General features: G+C 55.1%; 2 protein-coding genes and 1 long non-coding RNA gene across 6 annotated transcripts in view; 1 reads left to right on the forward strand and 2 right to left on the reverse strand.

Annotated features, from left to right (window-relative positions):
• The first annotated feature begins 1,572 nt into the window (after positions 1–1,572).
• On the forward strand, positions 1,573–22,857 carry Lfng (LFNG O-fucosylpeptide 3-beta-N-acetylglucosaminyltransferase). 3 transcript variants are annotated; one of them, XM_058582473.1, is made up of 8 exons: positions 1,573–2,069; positions 6,345–6,393; positions 6,753–6,852; positions 6,954–7,107; positions 7,234–7,319; positions 7,676–7,841; positions 8,390–8,475; positions 21,905–22,857. In XM_058582473.1, the coding sequence occupies exons 1-8, from the start codon at positions 1,641–1,643 to the stop codon at positions 21,981–21,983; spliced, it is 1,149 nt and encodes a 382-aa protein (XP_058438456.1). In that variant the 5' UTR covers positions 1,573–1,640; the 3' UTR covers positions 21,984–22,857. The 3 variants fall into 3 exon arrangements, with proteins under 3 accessions (XP_058438456.1, XP_058438457.1, XP_046309781.1); XM_058582474.1 differs by lacking the exon at positions 21,905–22,857 and adding an exon at positions 21,239–21,687; XM_046453825.2 differs by lacking the exon at positions 21,905–22,857 and adding an exon at positions 8,636–9,735.
• LOC131424520 (uncharacterized) lies at positions 10,921–13,663 on the reverse strand. Its single transcript, XR_009227687.1, has 2 exons — positions 12,279–13,663; positions 10,921–11,247 (listed from the first exon to the last, which is right to left on the reverse strand). It is a non-coding gene; the product is annotated as an uncharacterized LOC131424520 (long non-coding RNA).
• A 1,634-nt stretch (positions 22,858–24,491) lies between the features above and the next one.
• Positions 24,492–27,741, reverse strand: part of Ttyh3 (tweety family member 3) — a 28,734-nt gene continuing 25,484 nt past the window's right edge. For both annotated transcript variants that reach the window (XM_046453817.2, XM_046453818.2), the window contains one exon: positions 24,492–27,557. Coding sequence is in view for 1 of the 2 variants with exons in the window: in XM_046453818.2 (XP_046309774.1) it covers positions 27,483–27,557 (75 nt within the window). In the remaining variant the exon portion in view is untranslated. The remainder of the gene's footprint in view (positions 27,558–27,741) is intronic.

Raw genomic sequence — 27,741 nt, forward strand, 5'->3', positions numbered from 1 at the left:
TGGGCTGTTTGGGGGCAGCCCACCCAGCCTCTAGGTAGGTCCTTTCCTTCTTGCCTATTCTCAAGCTTCTGCAGCTGCCAGGAGACTCTGGGGTTGGGCCCTGCCTGATGGGGGAGGGGTTTATGGCAGGAGGTGACGCCATGGGAGACTTGTCACTTGGGCACAGCCAACACCATCTGCTCGGGCATCTGCCTACCCGAGGTGATGACTGCTAATTACCTGGGGAAGGCAGGAAGAGGCCTGGGAACCACTGTCCCCCTCCTACCCCAGCACAGAGGGCCCCAAGCCCTTACTGCTAGCAAATGGGCCACAGCCCTCTCTGTGGGGTTGAGCAGGCGGGTGGGACATCTATTCAATAAGTCTTCATAGGCCCCTGCTATAGCTAGTACCTGTCCCAGCCTTGGATTTCAGGAGTTCCCTGCTATCTTGCCTTGAGGTTGACATTCAGGGAGAGGGGCACAAGCGGGTATGGAAATAACTAAAAATAACATTTCAGGCCAAGTGTAAGTGCTGTGGCCATAAACTGCAAAATGAGCGGCAGCCTAGCTCTGGTGGTCCTGGGTGGGCGCAGAGGGCCCCCTTAGGAGGCGACCCCGGCGCAACCAGGCGGAGAGCCACCTCCGGCTGCGCTGCCGGAAGATGTTGCAGGCAGGGGCTGGACCCTGCTCCGGCTCCCAGGGGATCCTAGGCCACTTCCGGGCCCCTATCCCCTCACTGTCACTTCAGGCGCGCATTCCTGCCGCCCCCGCTCGTGCAGGGGGCGGACCCAGACCCGTGGGAAGGGCCGGGGGTGGAGGCAGTGTGCCGGGGAAGGGGGGCGGGAAGGGCGCACAGCTGGGTCACATCTGGCGTGAGCACGGAGCGACCAAATGGGACAGACGGCAGCCTTTCATCGTGAGGGAAAGGGCGGCTTTAGTTCTCTTCGCCACAGGGCGCCTGAGAATTTCGGGGACCAACCCACCCATGTAGGTCTCGGACTCCAGGAGATCACCGGGCTGGGGGCGGATTTGGTACGGGTGCTTTCTCGATGGAACCTCGCTACCTCACCTGTTGGCACAGGTGGCTAGGCTCCCGCTTGGTGTCAGTAACGGCTGCCCGGAGCCGAGCACCCTCGACGACCTCGGTTAGCTCGGCCTGCACAGTCCCAAGGGGAGGAAGCCCGGCTCCGAAAGGGGAAGTGCACCGCGAGGAAGTAAAAAGTTCCCTGCGGGGGGTCTGAGCCGGGACCCGTGTCCCAGCACCCTGGCCACCACCAAGAGCGCGCACTTCCGTGCGGCAGGCGCGAACCAGGCCGCGTGCCCCTTCCGGGCATCCGGCCCGGGTCGGCCCCTAGCCCCACACCTCCGGCAGTCCGTGGGGGCAACCCAGAGGGGCGTGCTTGCACGTGCGCAAGGGGGCGGGGCCGCGGCGCCCGCCAAGCAGTTCCCAGCCCCCTGCCGCGGGCCCACGTGGGCGCTCCCTGGAGGGGGGGGGGGTAGTGCCGCGAGGCCCCGCCCCCAAGGCTCGAGCCACTGAGCGATCGGGGGCGGGGCCGGGCGGGGAGGTTAAGAGCGCCCGGCGCGGGTGGCTTGTAGCTGGACGGCGCCGCCGAATCGGGACATCGGCGGGAGCACGGGAGGGCGCACGGCGCAGCCCCCACCATGCTCAAGCGCTGTGGCCGGCGCCTGCTGCTGGCGCTGGCGGGTGCGCTGCTTGCCTGCCTCCTGGTGCTCACCGCCGACCCGCCGCCGTCCCCGGTGCCTGCCGAGCGCGGCCGGCGCGCGCTGCGCAGCTTGGCGGGACCGGCGGGGGCGGCCCCGGCACCCGGGCTGGGGGCGGCGGCGGCTCCTGGAGCGCTAGCCCGCGAGGTGCACAGCCTGTCCGAGTACTTCAACCTGCTGACCCGCGCGCGCAGAGACGCTGGCCCGTCGTCCGGGAGCGTACCCCGCCCCGCCGACGGCCACGCGCGGCCCCCGGCCGAGCAGCTGGCCCCCCGTGATGTCTTCATCGCAGTGAAGACCACTAGGAAGTTTCACCGCGCGCGCCTGGACCTGCTCCTGGAGACGTGGATCTCTCGCCACAAGGAGATGGTGAGCCCCAGCGGCTTAGTGGGGCCGGGTCGTCGTCCCTCCAGCCGGTGACGGTATCCGATTGGGGTTAGGCTGCATCCCTGCCCAGCCATGGAACTATCTGGGGCCCGGTGATACAGATTCATCCCCTTCGACCCAATTTGTCAACTGGAGACCACTCTTCCATACAGCCCTGGAAATGTCCGAGCCCACTCCAGCCTAGCTCCAGAGCCCTGGATGGCTGCATCGTCCGACAGCAGTCTCCAGTGCTTGGGGTCGGTTTCCTGTGATGCTTGTCCCACAAACGCAGTATTAATTTGGTTGATTGCCCCCAAACGTCCCAAAGCAGATTCTGCTCAGGCCTTAGAGTGTCATCCACCCTAGACGGGGACCAATCCCCAGGAGTAAGGCTCTAACCTTGGCCGTGAAGAGAGAGCATAGGATCCCTGGGCACAGGGCCAGACCACTTCTCATCCCAGTTTGCTACATGTAGGGTCCAATCACTGCTGGCTGGGGGATTTGGGAGTGCATCTTAGAAAAAGGAGAGTCCTGGGTTTGGGAGTCTGTGTGGAGACCCTTTCCCCATAGTGCAGGAGACCCTGAAGCCCAGAATCTTGGGCTTAGTTCCTCCAATTGGGAATGGACTCCTGCACATCAAAAAGACACACCCCATTTTGAAAATGTCCCCAGAGGCTACTGCAGGACGGTTGGGTTGGGCAGGGAAGGGGCAGAGTGTGGGCCCTGAAGGGGGGGCAGCAGGGGAACATGCCCGATTGGGGAGGCTCTGGGATGTGTAATGTGAAGGTGGGTACTCAGAGAAGACCCCATGACCCTTTCCTCCCTGTTCAAGTCTAGAGACCCAGGGCATTCTGGCTTGGCTGAATCCTCTTTGGGGGTAGAATGGGGTTGGGGGGAGGGCCGTGGTAAGCTTATGGAACTAGGGGGCAGGGTCCTATCTGGTCTTGGTTGGGGAGAGGCCCTGGGAACCCCATGGCAGCCTCCTGGGAATCAGGCGTCCCTTTCCCAGGGGCTCAGCAGGCTGGCGGGAGGGGGTAGTGGGGGCCATGGGTTTTGTTTAGCGGCTGGGCCGTTAGGATTCCCAGCGCCGGGCGGCTCTTGGGCCGGCCCCATGGGCAAGGTAACAAAGCCCCTTTCTCCAGCCGAGAAAGGCGTCGGGCCTCTTGTGTGCAGCTATGCGCTCCATGGGAACCGCTGCTAGCACGCTGGCCACTCAGGTTGCCTGGCGATGAGGGGGCCTGTGCCCCCCCATCTCTGACTGACAGCCCTCTTGGGGCACCATCCCTGAGCCAGGCACATCCCCTCCAGCACTTGGGCTTCCTACTGTGTGACCTTGGGCATCATTGACCCGCTCTGGGCTGCCACCAGGTTTGAGCACCTCTCACGTTGGAATTTGGGGCTTTCTCCAGCAGAGAGGATATAGTCCGAGAGTCTTAGGTGTGGGTCTCAGCTGGGCTAGGTACTTTTGGGCCAGATCTTGGTCTTTTCATCTCTGAACCGTAGGAAACGCTGCCTTCCCATAGGCAGTGTTGTCAAGGAGAACTGGCCCAAATTGAAGGCATGGGTGCGCCTCGTAGGCACTCAGAGTTGGAGCCCATCTCTCCGCTGGTCTCTGAGGCCCTTGTTGAAGGATCCCTTCACCCAGGAGAGGCTGGGTCTGCGCAGAGTCAGCTCATATGCGCATGGCAAGCAGAGCCCCTCTTGTGGTACCTTGTGGTCAGGGGTCTATGGAACGTGCTGCAAAGAGCCCACTTCCCCAGCCTGTGCAGGATGACTCAGACCCTTCTGACAGAGGGACACAGAGAGGCTGTGTGAGCTGAGTGGCATCTGCCCACACTGGGGGGGAGGCTTCCTGGAGGAGGTGCCATTTGAACCAGAGTGAGTCACAATTGCCCAGGAAGAGAAGTTCTGGCATTGCTATCTCAGGCACAGACTGTGCAAGAAACCTCAGCCGCCAGTGGGGTGGGGTGGGGTGGGGGTGCTGGCCGATGGGGGCCAAGCTCTGATGGGCCCTGAAGTTGGGGTGAGGAGCCTGGCCTCTGGCCCATCCACTCCTCCCCCACCCTTCCAGGAGCGCCAGGCTGCAGCGGCTGCCACCACCCGGCCACAATGGTTGGGGGAGAACTTGGCATCCTGTGTTTCTTTGAATCGCGGCTCCAGGCTCCAGGAACAATGCCGCTTCCTGTGGGTGTCCTCCCGCCCCCCCACCGCCCCCTGCCTGCCCTGGTCCAGCCCTGCTGCCCTTGCTGCCCCATCTTCCTCCTTCGGGGAATTTGTGGGGCTGCTGGGGAGTGCAGGTCCCTGGAAGCCAGGGGCTGGACTGGTCTGGCACCACCTCTGCGCTGGGTATGAACACAGGCTGGTGCCTGCATCTCTCTGGCCTTGGTCTCCCCGATTGTACACACGATGGTGCCTATGCCCACCTCCCAGGGCCTTTAGAAAGAGGAAAAGACAGGTGGTCCCCAACACTTTGCTCCTCACAGGTGAGCTCTTGTGCCCCTTTTACAGAGAAGGAAACCAAGCCTGAGCAGGGGTGAGGACTGCAGCTGCAGCTCCTGCCCCCTCCTCTCCTGTTGCTCTGTTGGGGAGACACCCCCACACCTTGCAGCCCTGCTCCTTGAGGGCAGTTCTTCTGGAGGCTGCCTTGCTCCTGAGCTGAACAAAGGTGACTTTAATCTCCGTAGCCTTGGGCTGGGTTTTTAGAACACCACCAAAGCGCGGGAGAACAGGCCTCCCTTGATCTCATTAAGAAAGCATTTTGCTTTTAATCCAGCGGCACAGCGGAGCGTCTGCGCAGGCCGGCCCTATCCACCTCCCACGGCATTCCTGGACTGAGATGCTGGGGCATGGGTGGGGGGCTGGGTGCGAGTCTGTGCGTGCGGGCTGCCCGGGGTGTCTGGCAGGCTCCAGAAGGAGGGGTGCAAGCAAGCAGAAGGTGTAGACTGCACCTGCACTGCCCATAGCTCTGGGCCCATGATCTGCAGCTTGGGGCCTCACCCAACCTTGTGTCTGGGCCTGGGGTCAGGTCTGGCCAGAAGCTGGGGCTGCCCAGGTGAGCTGTATCATCCTCCTGGCTTGGGGGTGAGTCCCCGTGCTCCAGGCCTGTACACACTGGACCTGTTTGTACACAACAGGAAACAGATCCAGTGGGTCTGTGGGGGGGGTCCCTGATTTCTGCTCTGGGTACCCCCCACCCAATCCAGGCTTGCACTCAGCCATGCCAGGGCGCGGCGGGCGGCACGCGCTGGGCGGGCCGGCAGAGGAAGGAACATTCCTCCCCGTGTGCCGACCAGCCCAGGCGGGTGCTGGCAGCTCCTGGCCCCGCCTAGCGGCCCCGTCCCCCTCCTCTTCCGCAAAGCTATCCTGACAGGGGGTGGCCCTGTGCCGGCGCAGGTGGAGTCTTGCTAAGGCCCTGGGCAAGGTCCTCTGAGCGGGCTTCCTTGCCTGAGCAGCAGGAGGGATGCCAAGTGCCAGGCTGTATGGGCACTGGGGGTAGGAGCCGTTTCCTGCCGGCACCCCACTCACTGTTGGCGATTTTAGAACCTCGATGGTTGCTTTGGCTCCGAGGGTAACCTGCTCAGCTGGTCACACAGAAGGGGGCTGGCTTCAAGGCCCAGTCCTGAGGGCTGCCTTACTGGTGGCCACACCCCTGCCTGGGGACCTCTTGCCCAGCCCGGCCCAGTTAACCAGGCCAGCTGTATGGTAATGACAGCACGGCCACTCCTGCTTAACTCGGCCGAGTTAAGGCCAGCCCTGCGCCCCTCTCTGCTCAGCCCAGGACAAAGCTGGCCGACGATGTCTGGTGATTCATCCTCCCTCTGGGCCCTTTGTCTGCCAGGGCTTGGCAGCCGCCCAGCAGAGGCCTTTGTCCCCAACCCAAGTGACTGCGACTTGGCTTCCCAAAGCCGACCTCCTCTGCCTGTCCCTCCCACCCCCCTCGCACCCCCTCCCACCCCTCCAAGTCAGCAGGCCAGGCCCTGTGTCAATAAGGGTGTGTGCCCGGGCCAGGTGCACTGAGCCGAGCGCGCTGGGAGCGGAACGGGAGCGGGTTACCTGGTGGTGGGTGGGGCGCCCACCTGGCTCGTGCCTCACAGCTGCCTAGGTGACCTTGGGCCCAGCTGCCGAGGTTGGGCGGGAGGCCCCAGCCTAACTCCACTGAAAGAGTGGGGAATGGTGACCTGATCTGCAGCCGCAGAACCCCAGGGTGCCCAGCCCTGGCTCTGTGGCCCAGTAGGGGGATACAGAGCTGGGGGCTCACGGTTGTGTCTTTACTTCCAGACGTTCATCTTCACCGATGGGGAAGACGAAGCCCTGGCCAAGCACACGGGTGAGCCCTGGGCTGGGGAGGGAGGAGCCAGCCTCCATCCCTGCGAGCCTTTCCCCTGCCGGATTCCTCCCCCTCCCGGGGCAGAAAGGTCGCAGCCTTCTGGGCTGGGAGGGCAGTTTACTCAACAGGCTTGCTCAAAGCCCCGCCCCACTACTCCCGGGCCCCCTAATTCTCATGCAAATGAGGCCCTTTCAGCCCCCAGGGTCCCTTTGAGCCAAGCAAGGAGCAGCAGGTGGCGGGTACTGGGAAAAACCTGGCTGAATGGGCAGGGGCGGTGCACTTGGGTGGGGGCTGGGCTGAGGGAGCCCCCACCCCCAGGGGGGAACCCCAGGCCCACTCACAGCCCTCCCTGCCCACAGGCAACGTGGTCAACACTAACTGCTCGGCAGCCCACAGCCGCCAGGCCCTGTCCTGCAAGATGGCCGTGGAGTATGACCGCTTCATCGAGTCAGGGAGGAAGTGAGTTGGGCGCAGGAGCCCCTCCACACCCATGCCCTGGCAGTGCCCGCCCTGGCAGTGCCCACCCTGGCGTGCCCCTGATGGTCCTGCCTTGCCCCCAGGTGGTTCTGCCATGTGGATGATGATAACTACGTCAACCTGCGGGCCCTGCTGAGGCTGCTGGCCAGCTACCTGCACACCCAGGATGTCTACATCGGCAAGCCCAGCCTGGACCGACCCATCCAGGCCACAGAGCGGGTCAGCGAGAACAAGGTGGTGAGTGTCCCCCTCTCCATTGTCCCACGTCATACACATTGCACACGGTGTCAGGGGGAGGCTGAAGATGGCTCTGCAGCCTGGGGGACCCCACCCCAATCTCATAACACTCCTCGCCCCCCGCAGCGTCCTGTGCACTTCTGGTTTGCCACTGGCGGAGCTGGCTTCTGCATTAGCCGTGGGCTGGCCCTGAAGATGAGCCCGTGGGCCAGGTAAGCACCCTGCACAGGTGACTCCACCAGGTTGTTCTGGTCCTCAGGTTCCCTGCTGTGGGGCCTGACTGGATTCACATTCCCAGCAGTGGGGGGGGGGGGTTCCAGCCTCTGCTTGGCACCACCTACTTCCTGCCTCCTGTCCCTTCTCCCTGGGTAACATGGCAGGTGCATTTATATCTTTCCCCATGTCTGTCCATCCTGCTCAGAGCAGGCCATTGGGCAGCAAGCACCCTTCTGAACCCCCGAATCAGAACCATTGAGGAGCAGCAGCGCAGGTGTGTGTGTGTGGGGGGCAGGACAGAGCATGCGCAGCGTGTCCACCTCCTTCCTGAGCGTAGCCCCCTCTCCCTCAGCGGTGGCCACTTCATGAGCACGGCCGAGCGGATCCGGCTGCCGGACGACTGCACCATTGGCTACATCGTGGAGGCCCTGTTGGGCGTGCCCCTCATCCGCAGTGGACTCTTCCACTCTCACCTGGAGAACCTCCAGCAGGTGCCTGCCTCTGAGCTCCATGAGCAGGTATCCCGTCCCCTGGGGCCTGGCCAGGCCTGGCTGAGCACAGGGAGGGATGAGCAGACAGAGGGGGAAGGGACGGAGGGAGAGGGGGAAGAATGGGTGGAGTCACTGACTTAAATCAAATGCCATGGGGTACGGAGATGCCCCCACAAGCACGGACACCTCGCTGTTTATATGAGGGAACACACCTCTGTGCCCTTTGGGTCTTTTTCAAATCAATAGACTTTTTTTTTTTTTTTTTTTGAGAGAGAGAGAATTTTAATATTTATTTTTTTTAGTTATCGGCGGACACAACATCTTTGTTTGTATGTGGTGCTGAGGATTGAACCTGGGCCGCACGCACGCCAGGCGAGCGTGCTACCGCTTGAGCCACATCCCCAGCCCCAATAGATGTTTTCTTATTATGGCCGTAACCCCTCTTGGACTTCATTGCTGGGATGGGCAGAGCAGGCTTCCTTAGCCCCAGGGAGGCAGTTTGAAGGGCAGTCTCTTCCTCCAGAGCCTAGGGACACCAGGGCCCCTCCAGCATGACTCTGCCTGTCCCCCCACAGGTGACTCTGAGCTATGGCATGTTTGAAAACAAGCGGAATGCTGTCCACGTGAAGGGACCCTTCTCGGTGGAGGCTGACCCGTCCAGGTGGGCTTGCAAAGGGTACCTGGGGCTGGGTGTCTCTAAGCAGCGTGATTATTAGAGGTGTCCCTGGAGGCCCGCCTTCTCAGGGTGAATAAGCCCCCGCTGCTGGGTCTGCAAGGCACCCCCACCCCGCACAGACCAGCCCTCTATTCTGTCCCCACAGGTTCCGCTCCATTCACTGCCACCTGTACCCGGACACACCCTGGTGTCCCCACACTGCCATCTTCTAGCAGCCATGGCTGAGACCTTGTCCCTGGGTGCCCCTGGTATCCAAAGGGCCCAGGGACCCCTGTTGTGCTGTCTTGTCTGTGGCATTTGATCGTTGTGTGTGTGTGTGTCTGTGTGCGTGTGCCCACCTGCACAGTGGACTGCTGGGCAGTCTTTCTCTGCAGGCAGCTGGCAGAAGTGCCTCTTGTCTGCCTTTCCATAGGGGGAAAGGGTCCCTGGGGGGGGGGCAGTCCTATTCATGTTTCTGGGTCTTGGTAGCACTGGGCTCCCAGCTCCTCTGCAAGGTGATGTGGGTGCCTCTTCTGCTGAGCACAGTCCTTGTGCTGGGGGGTTCCAGCACCCTGGAATTCTGGCCCCTTCCTGGAGCCCCCCAGGACAACTGAGCCATGCTCAGTGCAGGAGAAGCTGGTTTTGGGGAGAGGCCCAAGCCCCCTCCTCTGATGATCTCTGACCTGGGCACAGTGGCTCAGAGGAACAGCAGCTGCTGTCCAGGGACTCCTGGGGCTGTTCAGCTGATCCTGGGTTGGGGGTCCTCCTGGCCCCCTTGAGGTCCTGCCTTTGTCTCCCCATGATTGGGGGGTCAGAGCATTTTATTTCCTCTCCAAAGTAGAGAGAATGTCGCCCACAGTGGGCGTGTCTGTAAATATTGTGACAGTATTTTTTTACTGTGCTCTTTTTCAAAAAGGGGTGGGTGAAAGGGGGTCTGATTTTTGTTTTGCTTTGAGGAGTGGGTGGGGAAGGGCCTTATTTTATCTTTTCTGTGGATCAGAAAAAGCAGAAGCCAAACTTGGGGAACGCCTTCATTTGTAAACCTGACCTGGGAATGTCTATGTATTATGCCTTCCAGTATCTGGAATCCCCCCTCGTCCCTGCCCACCAGGCCCAGGGGGCTCACCTGGTCCTGGGTGTGTTTTTAATTCTCTTTGCAAAGACATAGCTAGGAAAGCGGATGATAAGGGAAGAGCTCTCAGGGAACTGAAGTGTTGTTGCTATGGTGACGTCTTTTTGCTGTCAATAAAGGTGCTTTTTGCAGCAGCTCGGGATCCTCCTCCTGTCTGGGAGTTAGGCCTGAGCCCTGGGCTCCTGGAGAGGCTCTCAGGAGCCTCTGGGGGCATCAGGTCAGGGGAGGTTAGGCAGGTTAGACGGTAGGCCTGGCTTGCTCCACAGCAGGTGGGTAGGTGGAAGACCCTACACACGAACTACTTTGGAAGGAAACTTGGGATCGAAAAAGTGGCTGGGACCGGAGAAGTGTGGCCAGCCTGAGGTAGGGTGGTTGAGCGGGGATGGGCACTGTGCTTCCTGGAGGGACTTGTCGGGACTGCTGGGGGCCAGCCAGGGGAGCAGCTCCGAGGCTGCTGGCCTGAACTAGGAGGAGCCCCGTCATCTCTGCAGGAAGGATTACTGCTGTGGCCGGGCCTTGGACCTTTGTCTTCATCCTCATCCCAAGCCCAGTCCCGTTCTTTAGATGAGGAAACTGAGCAAGTAATGTCCAAGGCCAGTCAGGTGCTGGGGTTGGGGTGGGTCCAGCCCACTGCTAACACCGCCCCTGACCCACTGCCTCTTGGCTCCCCTGTCCAGGAGTTGGAGGAGTCCTCTGGAGCAGTGCCTTCTGGGGCTGCTTCCCAGGCTGGGCCTGTGACAATGCTCCCCAACCCCCAGTCCCAGGAGCTGGGAAGGATTCAGACCCTTTTTGCTTGTGAAGAAGGCCACTCTTGCAGTGGCCTTTGCTCCTCAAATCCAGTCTTTGAGGGCTGAGCTGGCCGCCAGCTGAAGGAACCCTCCACCCCTTGCAGTGCCTGGGGGCTGCCTCACTTCCTCTTCAGACTGCCCCACACCTCCCTGGCTGGCTTGGCCTGGCTGCTGTGCCCTGCAGATGCCCGTGCTGGCCTCCCCTGCGGCTCCAGGTCCACCCTTCCTGCTGCTTCTGTGCAGTGTCCCCACTGCTGACCCACTAGAGACCCATGCCAGCCAGGCGGCCTCTCAGCCCTTGCTGGTGGCTGCCGCTGCTGCTGACCTGGGACTACTGGCCAGACCCAACCCTGCCTTGGCCTTGCGCCGCTGAATCAGCAGAGTGGTTTCCAGAGGCCTGGCAGCTGCCTGAGTGAGCAGCGGCTGGGTGGGGGATAGGAGGGCCCCTTGCCACCTCATGGTCTGACCCCCTGGGGGCACCCCCTGACTCAGCTGCTGTTGTCCCTCAGTACCAGTCATGTTTTCTTGGAATGCAAGAAAGCTGACACTTGCGGGTGGGGGTGGGGTGTTACAGAGCAGGCTGTGGGCACGGGCTGGCCCCTTCCTTCCTGGGTGAGTCAGGCTTGGTGCTCTCTGCCCTGGCCCCCACGCCACCTCCTGCAGCCTGTGTGAGCCCTTCCGTGGAGCTGGCAGACAGCAGAGCTGGCAGACACGGCCAAGTGTGGCAGGGTACAGGCCCTGCTGGGCCAGGTGGAGTCCACTTCAGCGTTGAAGTCCTAAATCATCACCACAACTGAGCAGCCAGGAGGAGCAGCGTGGAGAGGATGCCCTGCTCCTCCACAGGCCCAGCTTCTCCATCTGAAAAAGTGGGGGTGAAGGTAGTGCAGAGAGAGGGAGGGGTCCCAGGAAGCACAGCCCAGCAGCCTCGGGCCTTGCTCTCAGGGAGAAGCTGGGGGAGGGAAGTGGCTCCCCCTTAGAAGGGGGAGCAGCAGGGGGACCCCTCCTACAGGTGGTGAGCCAGCCAGGCAGGAGAGGGAATCCTCCTTTCCCCCAGGTTCCTTCGCAGTACACCTGCGCTCAGGGCTGGTGGGAGAGGGTCCTGGCTGGCCCAGCCTGTACCCCCTTCCAAGCTGTCAATCATTTGTGGGGCTTTCAAAAGTAAAACTGCAACCTTCAGTGGGGGTGTGGGTGCTGGGTGCTCGGCAAGGATGGCAGGACTCAGCCCCCACCCCCAGCTTCCGCTTTTTCAGTCGAGTGCCGAGGAGCCAGGTCCGGGGAGAGCTGCTGGGGTGGGGACCCTCCCAGCTCAGTTTGAATGACTCTCCTCCCCCTCGGCTTATCAGGGCTGACTTCCTGGAAGAAGCACCCCAGCTGGAGAAAACCTTTGCAAAGATGTGATAGCGATGGGGAGGGGGTGGGTAGAGGGAGGTTCCTGCTCAGCACTGTCACCGCAGAGGGAGCCCTGGGAGGCCCTGAGGGCAGGGAGAGGAGATAAGCAGTGGAATGGTGATTCCCAGACCTTCCAGCCAAACATGGCTTTCCCTGAGCTCCCAGGTGGCAGAGCCAGGCCCCGCTGGTGGCCTCAGCAAACTGGGTGAGATAAGGTGAGACAAAGACCTGTCTTTGTCAGACTGATTGGTCCTGCTGGCTGGGGGCTCAAGAGTAGTGAGTGCTCCTCCCTGTGTCCCTATCCCCAAGAAGCTACAAGTGGACCTCCCATCTCCTATCACAGTGCTTGGGTGCCGTCTGGTGGCAACAGCTGGTGGCTTCTATCCCACCTTTCCTGGGACACGTGCCTGGATCTAGGGGTGCAGCTCAAGGGAAAGGAAGGGCTCCCACTGCAGCTTCAGCTCATTCAGAGTTCGCCGCAGAGCGCTGAACCAACTCACCAGCATCTGATTCGTGCGAGGCGGGTAGCGTCCAGTGGCAGGACCCAGCAGATGGAGCAAGCCCCAGGCCCCACTCCTGCCACTTTGGGCGCCTGGTCTCTGGGGTGGGGCTTTGCAAATGTAAAGTGCAGCGGCCAACTCTGACAACTGAGTCACGCGAGCACCCTTGAGTACTGCAGGGGTGGCGATTCTCCTCCGCCGCTCCCCAGGAACTCGCGGAGGTCCGCCTGTCTCTCCTCCTCCAAGGTGCCAGCGCCCCCTGCTGGACATTTGCATCCATGCATCTCCCCCTGGAGCTGCTCTCACTGTGAGGCCCAGACCCTCCCATCCTTTCCCTCAGCGCAGCCCCACAGTGCAACCCCTGCAAAACCCCATCTGGGGGCTTCTCACCTGATGCCCCCAGGGGTGTTCACAGGCTCACTTGCTCCTGGTAGATCCTGGCTCCTGTCCCTGACTACTGTTTTCTGCACTGATCCCATGTCCATTTTTTGGAGGGGTGTAGAGGTTGGTACTAGGGGTTGAACCCAGAGGTTCTCTGCCACTGAGCTCCATCCTCAGCCCTTTTTATTTTGAGACAGAGTCTTGCTAAGTTGCTAAGGTTGGCCTCGAACTTAGGATCCTCCTGCCTCAGCCTCCCAAATCACTGGGATTACAGGCTTGGACCACTGCACACAGTCATGTGCATTTGCAAGACCTCGGTATTCACTGTCCTTCCCACAACACCATGCCTTCCCCCTCCTTGAAGGATGGCTACTCTCCATGCTTTACGTGCTCCATAGCCATGATCTTCAGCCTCCAGCTCTGCCTCCACCTCCAGTTGTGCCCAGGGCCCAACTGGCACATATCACCACCTCCCTAAACCCACTTCTCCCTTTGATACCCTGACCTTAGGGATTCCTCTACCTCCTTTAACCCTGTTGAGGGCTCATCCTCATCCAGCTGAAATTTCTCAGTCAAGCATGGCAGGCTCCAACTTCAACTCCTGTCAGACTGATTGGCTGATCCTGCTGCCACCCAAGGCCCATCTGCCCGCTCCAGCCTCAGCCTTTTTCAGTGTCTTTGGAGGGTGGAGCCCTGCTGACCCCAGTTCTGAGCCCAGGGCCAGCATAAGGATACACATGGTAGTCTTCAGGAGGAGCCCAGACAAAACGAGAGCCCTGTCCCTTAGCCCCAGGTAGTCCATGAGGTCAACTTCATCTGCTCTGGGTCAGCCTTGCACCTGAGCCCTGTTTACACCTGGCCTGTCGTCTTCTCCAGGCAGCTGTGTCCTGGCCTGGTCTCACTTTCAGTTCCAGATTCTGAACCTCAGGGGGACCTCAAGGCCACCCCCACGTGTCCTTCTCCCTCAAATGCACCCCTTCCTCCCCAACCTGGCTCTCTGACAATCTTGCTTCCTCTTTCGTGCCCCACCCCCATGTGCCTGCATCACGCTGACTGGCAGGCCCTGGACCCGCCCTGAATCCCAACCCCCTGCCTCTCAAGAACCCCCTCCACCAAGTCCCTCTGCCTTCACCTTCCTCTCTCTTTCCTGGACACTTTCCTGGACCACCTGCCTCCTGCTCTCAGGCTGTTGGCTGCTTTGCAGCTGAACTCCTATAAAGGCTTGTGAGTCCTGACCGCTTCCAGTTCCTCCTTCCCTGAGCTGTCCTGAACCAATCATTGGGCTTCACCAGCCCTGTCTTGTCCAGGCCATATGTGGCATCCAGGTCACTGAATCTGCTGATCAGGGTCCAGTCCGGGCCAACACTGACCATCAGAAGTATTTGATGGGGTTCTTCCTCCCCCCTCAACATGCTGTCTGCGGGTGGCTGGGATTCTTTCCCCTGTTACGTTACCCCTAAGCCCCTTTGGCTGGTGGCCCCCTCTTCTTGCAGACCTGACCCAGCGCCCCCTGCTGGACACTTGCCCAGTCCTTGGTCCTTCTGTCCCCTCTCCCCACTCCCTCAGGGATCTCGCCCAGGTTGATTGGCTTCAAATAGTACCTGTGCCAGAGACTCCAATCGGCCACCTCCAGCCCAGTGCTTTGCCCAGGGCCTGACTGGCACATGTCACCACCTCCCTAAACTCTTGATGTCAGGAGGACACCCCAGGGTCAACATGTCCAGACTGGACCTCTGACCACCCTCCTACCCAAACCTGTGCCCTCCCCAATTGTCCCACCTCAATTTATGACCGTGCTCAACCCAAATCCCACACAGACCCATCAGGAAGTGCTGTGGGTGGCACCTTCTGGAACCTACGCCGTCTCACCACACACTGCCCCATGGGGCCCCAGCTCCCATTCACTTGTGCCTGCATCGTGGCAGCAGCCTCCTAATTGGTGTCTGGTTTCTGTTCTTGTCCCCTTCCCAACTCAGCAGCTAGAGTTAGAATGAATGTTAAAATGAACAGTTAATATTCCAGTTAAGATGAATGTTAGATCAACTCATTCTGCTTAGATCCTCCATGGCTCCCACCTCACTCAGGAAAAATGTCCCAGGCCTTATACAGCCCACAAGACCTTTTGAGATCCCCCCACTCTGACCACACTCTCCTTGCTCCCTCTACTCCAGTCACTTTACCATCTAGCTTGAACCACCAGGAAGGTGTCTGTCTGCCTCAGGGCCTTTGCTCTGACTGCTGTCTGCCTGGAAACCTCTTTCCTCACGTTGCCTCAAGGTTAGATTCCATGGTGAAAGATGTCCACATCCTAAACCCAGAATCTGAGAATATGATCTTGGGGGGCGGGTACCCAGGATTGAACTCAGGGGCACTCGACCATTGAGCCACACCCCCAGCCCTATTTTGTATTTTATTTAGAGACAAGGTCTCACTGAATTGCTTAGGGCCTCACTGTTGCTGAGGCTGGCTTTGAACTTGTGATCCTCTTTTCTTAGCCTCCTTAGCTGCTGGGATCATAGACATGCACCATACTGCGCCCAGCTGTGAATATATTTTACATGGCAAAAGGGAAACAGATGAGATGACTCTGTGTTATCTAGGTAGGCTGGATGTCATCACAAGGGTCCTCAGGAGAAGGAGGCAGGAGGCCAGTATTGGAGCGAGATCTGCAGGTGCTGCTGACTTTGTGGATGGAGGGAGGGGAGCGACCCTGCATGTGGTATACTTTATGATCTGGAAAAGGCAGGAGAGGTGCTCTCCTAGAGCCCCAGCAAGAATACAGGGCTGTGGACACTTGGCTTAAAAGCCCAGGGAAGGCCAGGTGCAGTGGTACATGTTGAGAGCCACAGCCGAAGAGGCCCCAGCAAACTTCCAGCTGCCAGCAAACTTCCAGCTGCCGGCTGATGATTGGCTCACAGCGGCCCCAGCAACAATCTAGCTGATTGGCTCCGCCCACGTGACCCAGCGAATCGGCCTCAAGAGCAGGAGGATTGTGGGAGGTGGAGAGAAGCTTGTGTGGGAGAGAGAGGCTTGTGAAAAGCCGGTGGTGGCAGTTGAGGCTCTGAGGGTTTTTCCTGAGAGGCTGTTTTGTTTGGCGTGTGTGGTTCTAAAAATAAAGTTAGTTTCTTTTGACAAATGGCTCCCGATTGTGCCCAGCCAGACTGCGGCATTTGGTGGCTCGCACGGGGAGCGACTGAGGGTAAGTGAAACTGCTCGCCCCTGAGGGCAGGGCGAGAGGATGGGTAGCCATTTTAAGATTCCTCTTTTATTTTGCTTCACTTTTGTTTTAAGTTGCCTGTCCCTGGAGATGAGTGAGACGGAAGAAAAACCGCTCACATCTGAGGAAAAACTATTTACGTCTGAGGAACAGATAGGGAGAAAGGACGGATGCACATGTCAGGAGGATAGAAAGGCTATAATGACTTTTTGTTGTTCCCTTTTTATTTCATTCTGTCTCGGTTTTGTTTGGCGTCATCTTGTTGGGTTGTATTATAGTAGAAATACGGGATCAGAAATTAGTAAAAAACAAACTGAAAGAGTGTTAAGTAAATTGTTAGAGGAAGGAGGCATCTCAGTAAAATCAAGAACAATCAGGGCATATGTTGATACAATACAAAAATGTAGCCCATGGCTTTTTAAGGAGGAGTTGTTAAATATATCACAATGGAACCATCATGGTGAAGATTTAAAAAGAATAGAAAAGAAAAGCCCAGGGACTCTGCCAAATGGCACATTGCCATTGTGGACGTTCATATCTTGTTTGCTTAGTCCAAAGCCTTCAGTTCAGACAATGGTAGAGGAAGGAGAAGACATAATGATTCAAGTAAAAGAGAAGGTCTCTCAAGTTAGTCAGACAGAGGAAAAGATTCAAGTAAAAGAGAAGGCCTCTCAAGCTAGTCAGACAGAGAAAGAAAGTGTAAAACAGAAAAAGCCATCAGGGGGAAAGTTACAACAGGAGACTGCTACTAACACCTTTCTATCACCAGAGGGTGTAAGTGTCCAACCAACAGCACCACCTCTACAGGAGACTGCTACTAACACCTTTCTATCACCAGAGGGCGTAAGTGTCCAACCAACAGCGCCACCTCCATATGCTGGGAGGCCCCCAACCCCCGCAGTTGATAGTTGGGATCCTGAGACAAGATCTCAAATATTAACATGCCCTGTATTTGAGGCAGGAGGGCAGCGATTTTACCAAGTTTTAAATTTCAAAACAGTGAAGCAGCTAAAAGAGGCTGTAACAACCTATGGTCCTCAAGCACCCTTCACTGTAAGCATGGTCGAATCCATTAACAACTTGAACATGACGCCAGCAGATTGGGCTAATATGTGTAAAGCTGTGCTAAATGGAGGACAATACCTGTTATGGAAGGTTGCCAATGAGGAATTTTGCAAGGAGACGGCTAGGCGAAATGCAGCAGCTGGTTATCCTCAGAGAAATCTAGATATGTTGTTAGGAAAGGGACCTTATGAGGATCAGCAGCAACAAATTGCATATGATCCTGGCGTATACGCACAAATTGCTGCAGATGCAATTAAGGCATGGAAGACTTTACAAGGACATGGAGGTTTACAAGGTCAATTATCTAAGGTAATACAAGGAGCTAATGAACCTTATGCTGAATTTGTAGATAGGCTTATTCAAACAGCTACCAGAGTTTTTGGGAATACAGAACAAGCAATGCCATTACTAAAACACCTGGCTTATGAGCAAGCGAATCGTTGGTGCAGAGATATCATTAGACCATGGAAACATGAAGATTTAAACACATATATTAAATTATGTAGAGACATTAATGAACAAGAGCAAGTCGTGGCAGCTGCAGTAAAACAGGCTTTAGATGCCAGAGACATTAATGAACAAGGGCAAATTGTGGCAGCTGCAGTAAAACAGGCTTTAGATGCCAGGCCAAGAACATGCTACAATTGTGAACAAACAGGACATTTTAAAAGGAATTGCCCCATTGGAGGAGGGTTTAACAAAACTAGGTATCAAAGGAGTAGAATACCAGGTATTTGCCCACGATGCCGTAGAGGGAGACATTGGGCTAATGAATGCCATTCTCAAACCACCATAGAGGGTACTCCATTATCAAAAAACGAACAAGGACCAGGTGTTTATCCACGATATCATGGAGAAAGGCATCAGGCTCCATTGCCAAAAAATGGACAGGGGGGCCCAATGCTCCGGGGCCCAAAACCACAAATATACGGAGCACTGGAGGAACCCAGCAACCCCATCAGGGTAGTGCCCAGGACACATTGTCCATCAGATCCCTCATCAGACAAACCAGAGGGAGCGCAGGGTTGGACATCTGCGCCTCCGCCAGAGCAGTACTAACTCCAGAGATGGGAGTTCAAATCATTCCCACAGGGGTGAAAGGACCTCTTCCCAAAGGAACAGTAGGCTTATTATTGGGACACAGCTCTTCTACTCTAAAAGGACTTATGATAAGTCCTGGGGTAATTGATCCCGATTATGAAGGTGAAATAAAAATTATAGCCAGTTCTCCAAAGGGTATATCAGTAATTTCACCAGGAGATAGAATAGCACAGTTACTAATAATACCCAGCCTACATGATAAATTTTCCAGTCGTACTGTAGAAAGAGGTTCCAAGGGATTAGGCTCCACAGGTGTAGATTGGGCTATGCTTTCTTTAAATTTAGATTCTCGCCCCATGCTAAAACTAAATATTCAAGGACATGAATTTAATGGGCTACTGGATACAGGTGCAGACCTTAGCATCATCTCTCGTCAAGAATGGCCAAAACATTGGCCATTACAACAAGCCACTCAAACGCTTCGAGGCCTAGGAGTGGCAACTAATCCCCATAGAAGTGCAATGGTATTAGATTGGAAGGATCCTGAAGGATGTGAAGGAACTATACAGCCATATGTATTGGATCATCTTCCTATAAATTTATGGGGACGAGATGTCCTAGATCAATTAGGTTTGACATTAACAAATAACATCAACCAAAATGCACCCACTATTATGACTAGACAAGGTTTTAGGAAAGGAAAAAGATTAGAAAAACAAGAACAAGGTATAGCAGCACCAATACAAATAGATCAAGGAACAGACAGACATGGGTTGGATTTTCAGAAAGGGCCACTGAGACAATAAAAATTACTTGGAAATCAGAAAGACCAGTATGGGTTCCTCAGTGGCCCCTGACTAAAGAAAAGATACAAGCAGCCCATGAACTGGTCAAACAACAATTAGCAGAAGGACATATACAACCTTCTGTATCTCCCCATAATACTCCCATTTTTGTCATCAAAAAGAAATCTGGTAAATGGAGATTATTGCAAGACTTAAGAGCCATTAATAATGAGATGGTTATTATGGGACCTGCTCAATCAGGGATTCCTCAGTTGTCTGCTTTGCCAGAAACCTGGTATGTTTTAGTTATAGATATTAAAGATTGTTTCTTTTCAATTCCAATTCATCCTGAGGATAGTCCACGTTTTGCATTTACTATCCCTGCACTGAATCATGAAGGTCCTGATCAGAGATATGAATGGAAAGTACTCCCTCAAGGGATGGCTAACAGCCCAACTATGTGTCAAATTTATGTTAACAAAGTAATCCAGCCACTTAGAAATCAAAATCCTGAACTACAAATATTTCACTATATGGATGATGTATTATTAGCACACAAAGATAAAAACACATTGCTAGAATGTTATGCCACACTTACAAACTTATTAAAAAATTATAATCTGGAGACAGCAATAGATAAAGTACAATTAAATTTTCCAATTAATTATTTAGGAGTTCTATTATCCTCAACCATGGTCCGTCCACCAAAAATTCAAATACGAGTAGATCAACTCAAATCACTTAATGACTTTCAAAAGTTATTAGGAGACATAAATTGGATAAGGCCTTATTTAGGTATACCAACAGGAGAGTTGGGACTTTTATTTGATATCCTAAAAGGTCCATCAGATCCAAATTCACCCCGAATGTTAACGCCTGAAGCAAGAAAGGCATTAAAAATCATTGAAACATATATGGAAAATATGCATTTGGATAGAATTGATATAAGTTTGCCTTTATTATTTATTGTACTACCAACAAAAAATATTCCTACAGGAGTATTTTGGCAAGAAGGTCCATTATTATGGATACATTTATCTTATTCTCCTAACACTATTCTTACTAGGTATCCTGAGGCTGTAGGACAATTAATACTCAAAGGAATAAAAGCAGCAAAGGGAGTGTTTGGAATTTCTCCCAATAAAATTATTACTCCATATACTATGAATCAAATTGATGAGTTTGCTAATGAGTTAAATACTTGGGCAATAATCATGTGCAAATCTAATGTTTCATTTGATAACCACTTACCATCTAATCCTTTATTGTCTTTTTGGTCATTGCATCCTGTAATTTTTCCAAAAATGACAAGAAAAACACCTATCATGAATGCTCCAAATATATTCACTGATGGGTCAAATAATGGTACAGCAGCAGTAGTTACCCCTGATCAAACTTTTACATTTTTAGTACCCAAACAATCAGCTCAAAAGGTAGAGCTTAATGCAGTTTTACAAGCTTTTGTGATGTTTAAAGATTCTGTATTTAATTTATTTTCTGATAGTCAGTATGTAGTTAATGCTATAGTATCTCTTGAAGATGCTGGTAGGATTTCCCCTTCTTCTACTGTTTTCTCTTTGCTTTCCACTATACAAAGTCTAATCTGGGACAGAAAAGATCCATTATTTATAGGACATATCAGGGCACATACAGGATTGCCTGGAGCCCTTAGTTTGGGCAATGATTTAGCAGATAAAACTACACATGACATACATATTTTCTCTACACTAGAAGAAGCTATAAATTTTCATAAAAAGTTCCATGTCAATGCTAATACTTTACAAAAGCGTTTTAAAATAACTAAGGAACAAGCTAGACAAATAATAAAACAATGTCAAAATTGTGTGACCTTTTTACCACAAGTTAATCTTGGAGTCAATCCTAGAGGATTGATACCTAACCATATTTGGCAGATGGACGTCACACGCTTGCCAGAATTTGGAAAATTAAAATATTTGCATGTTACAGTTGATACTTCTTCTGGATTTTTGATGGGCTCCCTTCATGCCGGAGAAAAAACTAAAGATGTTATAGCTCATTGCTTACAAAATTTTGCCACTGTGGGTGTTCCAAAACAGTTAAAAACAGATAATGCCCCTGGTTATACTTCTACCTCTTTTAAACAATTTTGCTCAACATTTGGCATTACTCATATAACAGGAATCCCATACAATCCACAGGGACAAGGCATAGTTGAAAGAGCTCATCAAACTATTAAAATGTACTTATTAAAGCAAAAAGAAGGAATTGGGAAGGGGTATATATTCCCCAAAGATAAACTTAAAATAACCCTTTTTACTCTAAACTTTTTAAATTTGGATTCATCAGGACTTAGTGCTGCGGAAAGGCATATGTGTCCAAAAAATGTACATAAGCCCAAGGTACTTTGGAAGGATATTCTAACAGGACAATGGAAAGGTCCTGACCCAGTAATTGTCTGGAGTCGGGGGTCTGTTTGTGTGTTTCCACAGGGAGAACAGCAGCCGATTTGGATTCCAGAGAGATTAACTAAAGCGATTTCTACAGACCAAAAAGAAGATGATTTGGCTCAAATCCATAACAACTGATATCCAAAACTCCAGTTTGGCTATTCTTACATCTGCAACAGAACCAGGATGCTTTTTTCAATATCTATTTTATTATTGCCCTTTGCCATATCATGAAGTTCTGTTTTGTTTTTTGAGCTCATACTGACCTAGGTTAATGTTTTGCTGATCAGTTCTATTTTTTGACTATAGAGTTCTTAAACATTGCAATGGAGATTTCACCTGTAAAAAGTTATAAGGCCTTTACTATAATGTTATGTGTTGTATGTATTATATTATGTGTGCACACTTGTGTTTTGTGTTATATGTTTGAATGTACATATGTCCATAAATCATATATGATGAGTGCTCATGATAAAATGGATCCAAATTTTTTTTTTCATGTGATTTATATGGTTTAATTTAAATTGGGTAAACAACTGTTGAGGATTGTTTTAATATGTAAACAAAAAAGAAGGTTAACAGATCTGTTTGTTTACTTTCACCTTTCCTTTTCATTATATTTAATAATTCTCTTAAAGATAATGTAAATTGTTAAGAAAATTGTTTTCTTTTAGTGCCTTCTGTAATGTTACATAATTTTTTCTTTAGCCATTATTGCCAGAATTCCTATCTTCATCCCAGTGCTGGTGAAGTCAAAGATAAAACCAATCTACAGCTTCTACAATAGCCATCACTGAACTGCTTGCAGAACTTGCCTGGACACATTGTGAGCTCACCTGTATGCATTGTGAACTATCTGTTGGTACAGCGAATTGTGGTAGTGCTGGAGTATTTTTGCTGATGGTGTCACCGGTGGTACAATTTTTCAAAGGAGCCCTCAATTGGCTTAATGTCATGGCATTTTGCATCCTCCTCTACTAGTGATGGTCTAAAATTTGGGGGCCAACAGAGGTGAGGCAAAGAACCTCACCCCCCCACTGGTGCAAAGGCCTATCCACAAGTATAGCTGTATGCTGGACCGGTAGTCAGTGACGGGTATGATCCAATTGCAGTGGTACCAACCTAAGACAGGAGGCTGACGCCTAGAGGTCAGTTCATCCGATGACAGGTAAGGACCATATGTTGAATTGGACTGCCTAACAGACACGGTCCCTAAGCCACATGCTTGTTGTTTAAACAGAGAGGGGGAGATGTTGAGAGCCACAGCCGAAGGGGCCCCAGCAAACTTCCAGCTGCCAGCAAACTTCCAGCTGCCGGCTGATGATTGGCTCACAGCGGCCCCAGCAACATCTAGCTGATTGGCTCCTCGGCCCCAGCAACATCTAGCTGATTGGCTCCTCTGCGGTGATGCTCATTGGACTGTTTCCCTGCCCTTTCAGACCACGGAGCTGCTCATTGGGGGACTTTTTTGGCTCCGCCCACGTGACCCAGCCAATCGGCCTCAAGAGCAGGAGGATTGTGGGAGGTGGAGAGAAGCTGGGGGGGGAGAGAGAGGCTTGTGGAAAGCCGGTGGTGGCAGTTGAGGCTCTGAGGGTTTTTCCTGAGAGGCTGTTTTGTTTGGCATGTGTGGTTCTAAAAATAAAGTTAGTTTCTTTTGACAAGTGGCTCCTGATTGTGCCCAGCCAGACTGCGGCAGTACATGCCTGTAATCCCAGCAGTTTGGGAGTCCAGGGCGGATGATTGCAGGTTCAAAGCCAGCCTCAAGCATCTTAGTGAGGCCCTAAGCAACTTAGCAGGACCCTGTCTGTAAATAAGAAAAAAAAAAGGGGGGGGGGCTGGGGATGTGGCTTAGTGATTAAGTGTCCCTGGGTTCAATCCCTGGTATAGAAAAGTAAATTTTAAAAACCGAAGTAGCCCAGATAGGCTCTGACCTTCAGAACTGTTAAGATAACACTCATGTTTGAAGTCAAGTGAGTTTGCAGTAATTTGTTACAGCAGCAGCGAGAACCACATACAATCTGATCTATAGTCTCTTTTCCATGGTGGCTCCTTCAGGAAGGCCCTTCCTGAGTTTTGAAAATCATACCTGTACACCCACCTTCCACCCCTTCACCCAGGCCGTCTCACATGTTTGGCTACCCACCAATGCCATCTTCTATGTATCAGCTGTCCAGGACTGAGCTCCTTGACCTTCTGTTCCATGGCTGTACCGTGCCTAGTCAGCGCAGTGCCCTGGCCTAACATGGCTGGGGCTGCTGCCCTGGGATGTGCCTTTTCCGGTTAGGAACCTTGATGCTGATTTTTACCTTCCCTGATACAGGGGCTGAGGGCCCAGGGTGCAAGACGTGCCTGGGGTCTGTCCTCATCCCTGGTTCTCACTCCAAGCCTGGGGCCGTCATGTCTTTGGGGCCCCCAAACCTGAATGTCTCCAGGTCACTCTCCTTGTCACGTGACACCAGAGTCATGAATGCCTCCACCCTGGTGGCTCAGCATTTCTCCCCAGAGCACCCCTGTCCGTTCCCTGGAGCAGAGAGTGCTGGGCAGGGCTCCTGGTGTTTGCGGGGAAGGAGGAGCAGCTCTCCGCTGGGCAGCCGCCCTCAGGTGCCAAGAGCTGGGAGCCAAGGATGCCTTCCACTGGCCCCTGCCACCTGTGTTTTCTGAAGCCTCCCTGCGGGGTGGGGGGTGTTGCTCACAGGGCTCCTCGACAGGTGGCCCCGGGCATCCACTTTGCCACCCCAAGCCTGCTTCGAGGAAACCAGGAAAGCTCACTCCCACCCACGGTCGGTGAGGGATCCACACGGAGACTGTGCAGACCACCAGACACGCCAGGACCTGCCAGCAGGAAGTCCCAGCAGGAGGAGGAATGAGTGCCATGGGGATCCACCTGGATCCAGCCTGTCCCCTAGGGACCCTTCACCCTGTCTGTGCTGGCCCAGGCACAGTCACTTTTGCTGGGGGCCTCATAACACTCCCCAATCCCATGACCTGCAAAGCCAGGTTTCAGCCACATCCTCTGTCCCCTGCCGTGACACTGCCCCTGCACATCTGCTCTGCAAGCCAGACACTTCCAGGCAGCTTGGTCCCAACAGCCACCAGCCAGGACCTGCCCGAATGCAGGGTGGAGCTAACCCTGTCCCCTCCCCACACCCTCTGGCCTGGATTACTGCTGTTCAGTCCTCATCTAGCCCCAGAGGCCCCCACACCTCCCACCCCAGTGTGGCACAGTGGGCACCTGGACTCCCCCAGCAGAGCCTGGAGCTGGGACCCTCCAGAGCAGCTCAGGAAAAGAGGCCCGTCTTTTAAAATTTGTTTATTTTAAAACATGAAACCCAAGCTGAATAGAAACCACAGAAATTACATCGACGAGATTTTTAGTATTTGCCAGAAAAATAAAGTCCCCAAAGAAATAAAAATCAAACCCCAAACCCAGTTTTAAAAAATGAAAACACAGCGACGGTACACACAGCCATGGCCCTACAGAGGCTGGGGGAGCGCAGGGCTGGTCAGCGCGGACGTTAGTTCACATGGGCGGGGGCAGGTGAGATGCAGGTGGGCAGGAGGGAGAAATCAAGAGGTAAAACAAAATCATATATATATTTATAGTATAACAAATATAAAGGGATATGGTACACAACCATTATGGTTAAACACAAAAAAGATCCCACACTAAAGGCCCTGGTCACCTGGGGCCCAGGGGCTACCAACTGACCAACCCCTTGGGCTGGGGGGGGCTGGGACCGGTGGGGAGGGTGATGGTGCTTGGAACTGGAATTGCATAGTGTGATGGGGGCGGTGGGCGCCAGGGGAGAGGGGCAGGGTCTGCTCCTAACCAGGAGTCTACTACCCAGACCTTGCCTGGCCATGGGGAGGGCAGGGAGGCCTGCGAGGGGTATGTCTCTTGTCCCAGCTAGACCCCTCCTGCTCCTCTGGCCAGGGACCTGGGGCCTTGCTGGTGGCCTCACTGCCTCCACAGGGTGCGGGACCCTGGGGCAGGGTGGGTATAGCAGCCGGCCAGGCAGCAGGTCCTGGCCTGGTGCCCCGGGTGGTGTGGAGGTCGCTGGGATGGGGGTTGTCAGGAACGCGGCACCAAAAACTCAGAACAAAATAAAACCGAGAGGAGCCCGGCCTCCCTCAGCTAAGGCCAGGCGGAAGCCCGTCGACTTCCCCTTCCCTTCTTCAGCCTCGGTGAGTGAGTCACGGACGGCACACGCACACGACGGTCAGGACTCCCAAGACAGCACAGGTTCACAGCCACATCCGGGCAATGCCCACCGCTCATGCTAAGCATTCACCTCGGGGCAGCACGCGGCTGGGCCGCGGGCAGCGTTTGTGCTTCTGAGTGGCCCCAGAGCACACAGTGGCACCCAGGCAAGGGGTGCAGCACCTCCCTGTGGACCCATGGCCAGGACGCAACCCGGCAGGTCAGACCCAGAGGAAAGACTGGGCAAGTTGGCTGTGGCCACACCTTGGTGGCCCCACCGGATCCCAGTGCGGCCAACTGGGGCCAGAGACAGAGTCCCCTCTGTTGAGGTTTGGTCATGCCTGGGGGGCTCAGATGCCCAGGCTTGGGGCCATAGGCCCACTGACTCCCCTGCCCCACTCCACTTTTGGTCCCAGACACCAGCACAAAAACGGATCGGGGAGGAAGGGCAGGGTAGGGGGGCCTCGCCCAGAGAGGGGCAAGGACATTCTGGAGCCAGAAGCTGCCCTGAGCTCCACTCCCCAAGAACCATAGGTCTGTAAACCGCCTCCACTGCAGGGCCTCCAACCTCAGCCCCTGTGCACACTGTCCAGCAGCCTCCTGGCTGCCCTTGGCCTTGGCACACAGGTCAGAGCCTGCACTGGACCATGCCATCTGGGGTGGGCTGGGCCGGGCAGGGCAGAGCCTCCTCGTCCTGATCTGGGGAGGCTCCACCCCCCCACGCAGGAAGCACAGCAAACATCATACACTAAAAGCCAGAAGCACCTCAGGGAAGCCTTGTTCCCACTTCACAGGTAGGGAGACTGAGGCCACTGGGACCTCAGCCCGAAGTCCATGGGGTATTTGATCCCGAGAACCATCCTCCTGCCCAGGGAGGGGTCTCCAGGCCCTTGGGGCTGCTGTCATTCTGCGGCCCATCCCCAGCAGCACCCAGGGGAGAAAACAGCTCCTCCAGCCCTGGCTCCCAGCCAGCTGTCCTGGCCCTTGGCCCCAGGCTCGACTTGGGTCACACACACTGGCTCTGGTCAGCCAGGGCAAGAGGCTGGGAGTGAGGTTAGTGGTTAGTCCCAGGAGGGGCAGCAGGGACTGTGGGCATGTTCACAGCCAGCTAAGGTCCAGCCCCCGAGGCTGGGCCCCGGGGACACTGTGCTGTCCTGGATGGAAGTGGAACCAGGAGAGGGAACGGGGCAGCGCCCACTCAGCCTGCCCTGGAGATGATAAACGTGGTTAGTGCAAAACCCAAACCGACGGAGCTGCCAAGTCTTTGGGATGGGGGAGGGGGTTTGGCACCAAGAGGGTGGCCAGCACTGGAGGCCAGCGACCCAGGCTCTGCATGGCACCTGCTGTCCGTGGAGAGCTGGGAGGGTGCTGGGGGAGAAAGCAATGCTGGGTGGGAGGCAGAGGAAGGGCCTCCCTGGAGGCTCTGGCCACCGGCAGGAGAGGAGGATATGGTCAGGTGAGCTGCGTGGATGAGAGAAGGCAGGTGCCACAGACATGTGGTGGAAGGCCGTGGGAGGGCCCACCTGCGAAGGTCACCTGTCCCTCAGTGGCAGAGATGCCAGGCACAGAGGGCTCCTGTTGTGCCTGTGAACTAAGAATTGATCCACAGAAGCGAGGGCAGAAGCAAGGGAGACCCCACGACAAGCTCAGAGCTGCGGAGGGAGGAGGGGCTGGGGAGGCCAGCGCTCGAGGGACAGGGCAGCAGACAGTCTGGAGGGCCACCTGCAGATGGAGCATATTGGGACAGAAGCACCAGGGCTCAGTGAATCCAAGAAGGTAGAAGGATAGGGGAGTGGGTGGCCAGGCAGGGCCAGGTGTTGGTGGCGGCATCTGTCCAGGTACGTGTCCTAAGTCAGGGGCGTGGGCCCATAGCCCTGTGTCTCAACCTGCCCCGAGCTCATGCCGGGCACCTCTGTGCCCCCTGTGGGGAAGGGAGAGGAAGGGTGAGGGGCCTACAGATGTGCCCAGGCTGGCCTGGAGTGGCATGCGGAGGGTCCGGCGGGCGGCCACAGGTGGAAGCAGCAGTGCTGGCACAGGAGGGTGGGGCGATTGGCACGTGGGGCAGGTGGCTGACCGGTGCGCAGTCTAGTGCCCGCTGCCGCTGGAGTCAGGGCGAGGCTGGCTCGTGGCGAGGTATTTGGCTCTCATGCTGGAGGTGTACTGGAGGAGAGAGGGATGGGGGAGGGGGGTCAGCAGGGTCCCAGGCGGGCCAGGGCAGCCAGAGGCCTCCTCGGCGTGGTCCTCAGCAGGATGAGCCAGAGCCGGCCCTTGGGAGGCAGGTGGGAGCACAATGCACAGCTGGCAGAGCCTAAGGAAGGGGCCGGGGGCCTGGACCCAGGACTGG

The sequence above is a fragment of the Marmota monax genome, unplaced genomic scaffold (assembly GCF_021218885.2).
Source record: "Marmota monax isolate L192 unplaced genomic scaffold, Marmota_monax_Labrador192_F-V1.1 WCK01_AAM20220418_F8-fsc00338, whole genome shotgun sequence".
NCBI classification, from domain to species: Eukaryota; Metazoa; Chordata; class Mammalia; order Rodentia; family Sciuridae; genus Marmota; species Marmota monax.